A 1,351-nucleotide genomic window follows, 5' to 3' on the forward strand; every position below is an offset into this window, starting at 1 on the left:
TTTTTTTTTTTTTTTTTTTTTTTTAGTGCATACGCCAAAGTGATATATTGTAAATGTCCATTAATTTTAATTTTGTCTTTTCTTTTATTAAAAAGAGTCGAATACTTTATCAATAAAATCAATCGCGTTATTTTTACATGATGTTTACATAATTGTTTATATAATGTATAAGCGATTAAAAAGGAAAACACCCAGAGTATGTGTACGTGTTCAGCATAGACAACGAAAAACATTTTCGACGTACGTTAGCGTGACATGCGCTTCGCAAGCTAGAAATTTTTATTTACACGAAACAAAAGTATTGGAAATGAAAATAATATATAAAAAAAGCGATGTCAACGTTTCGTAACACAGACTGCGATTGATTTTCAAACGTCAACATTTTTGAAATTGTCTAGATGAATTGCCGATTTACCGATGTAGGTAATATTAAGAAACGGTAAGATGAAGTACGAGAAATCTGCGAAATGAATTCGCGTAAATTCGTAAGGTGTACAAAAATGCGCGCGCGCTCAAAGAAAGAGAGAAAAAAATATGAAAATTAAGATGTACGTAAAGATGAAAATTAACGTACGATCTTTTCTGTATTTCAGAGGCCGCCTTCCTCGTCGCTTTCGTATCCCGGCGCGGGTGCTAACGATGACGCCCGCAGCCCCGGAAGTGGTGGTACACCTGGACCTCTCAGCCAGCAAGCTCCAGCCAGCTTGGATTCATCGGACCCAGGTAAGTTTGATCCGTTGTAACGTAACGGCGTAAATTTTCATTTACGTATTATAATTTATTTGTTCAACTATAAACACACAACACGACGCAAATGTCCTTTTCTAAATACCGAATTCAGTATTGAGGGTGTAAAGGTGTCGCGTTGGGTTGAAATATACGTGCGCGTAGGTGACGACGGCTTATAAAAAAATGGTTCGATCGATCGAAGTAGGATTAAAGTAGGTTTCCCGCGCGTGGGGCAATGAAACATGCCCAGGCACGAATCGCACGGGTGACGACGGCTAGGCGGGCTAATGACAATATCACGCGACGAACAACGAGTTGATGACAATCAAGACGCGCGTCTAGTTGGGACCCCACGGACCGCTTCTACACGCCCTTCAAATTTTATGAACACGTACGCGAGCGTCTATACCATCGAAACTCGCGGCGAAGCCACCGTCGAGCCTAATGAGCAGTTTGTCGCATTGGCGTAGTCAACGAGAATTTATTATTGTACTACAATTATAAATTATTATGCTTTATTCCTTTAAGCAAATAACGGCTTTTTTTTCCAAAGCTACACTAGCGCAATACATATATTACACTTTTTTTTTAGTCCCATTGTATTTATACGAATATTTAGTTG

The 1,351-nt window shown here is 39.0% G+C and overlaps 1 protein-coding gene across 4 annotated transcripts in view; it reads left to right on the plus strand.

Moving 5' to 3' along the window:
- The window catches only part of LOC108750706 (homeobox protein homothorax), a 386,843-nt gene that overhangs the window by 110,463 nt on the left and 275,029 nt on the right, over positions 1–1,351 (plus strand). For all 4 annotated transcript variants that reach the window (XM_018490374.1, XM_018490376.1, XM_018490373.1 and 1 more), the window contains one exon: positions 594–723. In XM_018490374.1, coding sequence (XP_018345876.1) covers positions 594–723 — 130 coding nt within the window. The remainder of the gene's footprint in view (positions 1–593; positions 724–1,351) is intronic.

The sequence above is a fragment of the Trachymyrmex septentrionalis genome, unplaced genomic scaffold, assembly GCF_001594115.1.
Source record: "Trachymyrmex septentrionalis isolate Tsep2-gDNA-1 unplaced genomic scaffold, Tsep1.0 scaffold37, whole genome shotgun sequence".
Taxonomy (NCBI): domain Eukaryota; kingdom Metazoa; phylum Arthropoda; class Insecta; order Hymenoptera; family Formicidae; genus Trachymyrmex; species Trachymyrmex septentrionalis.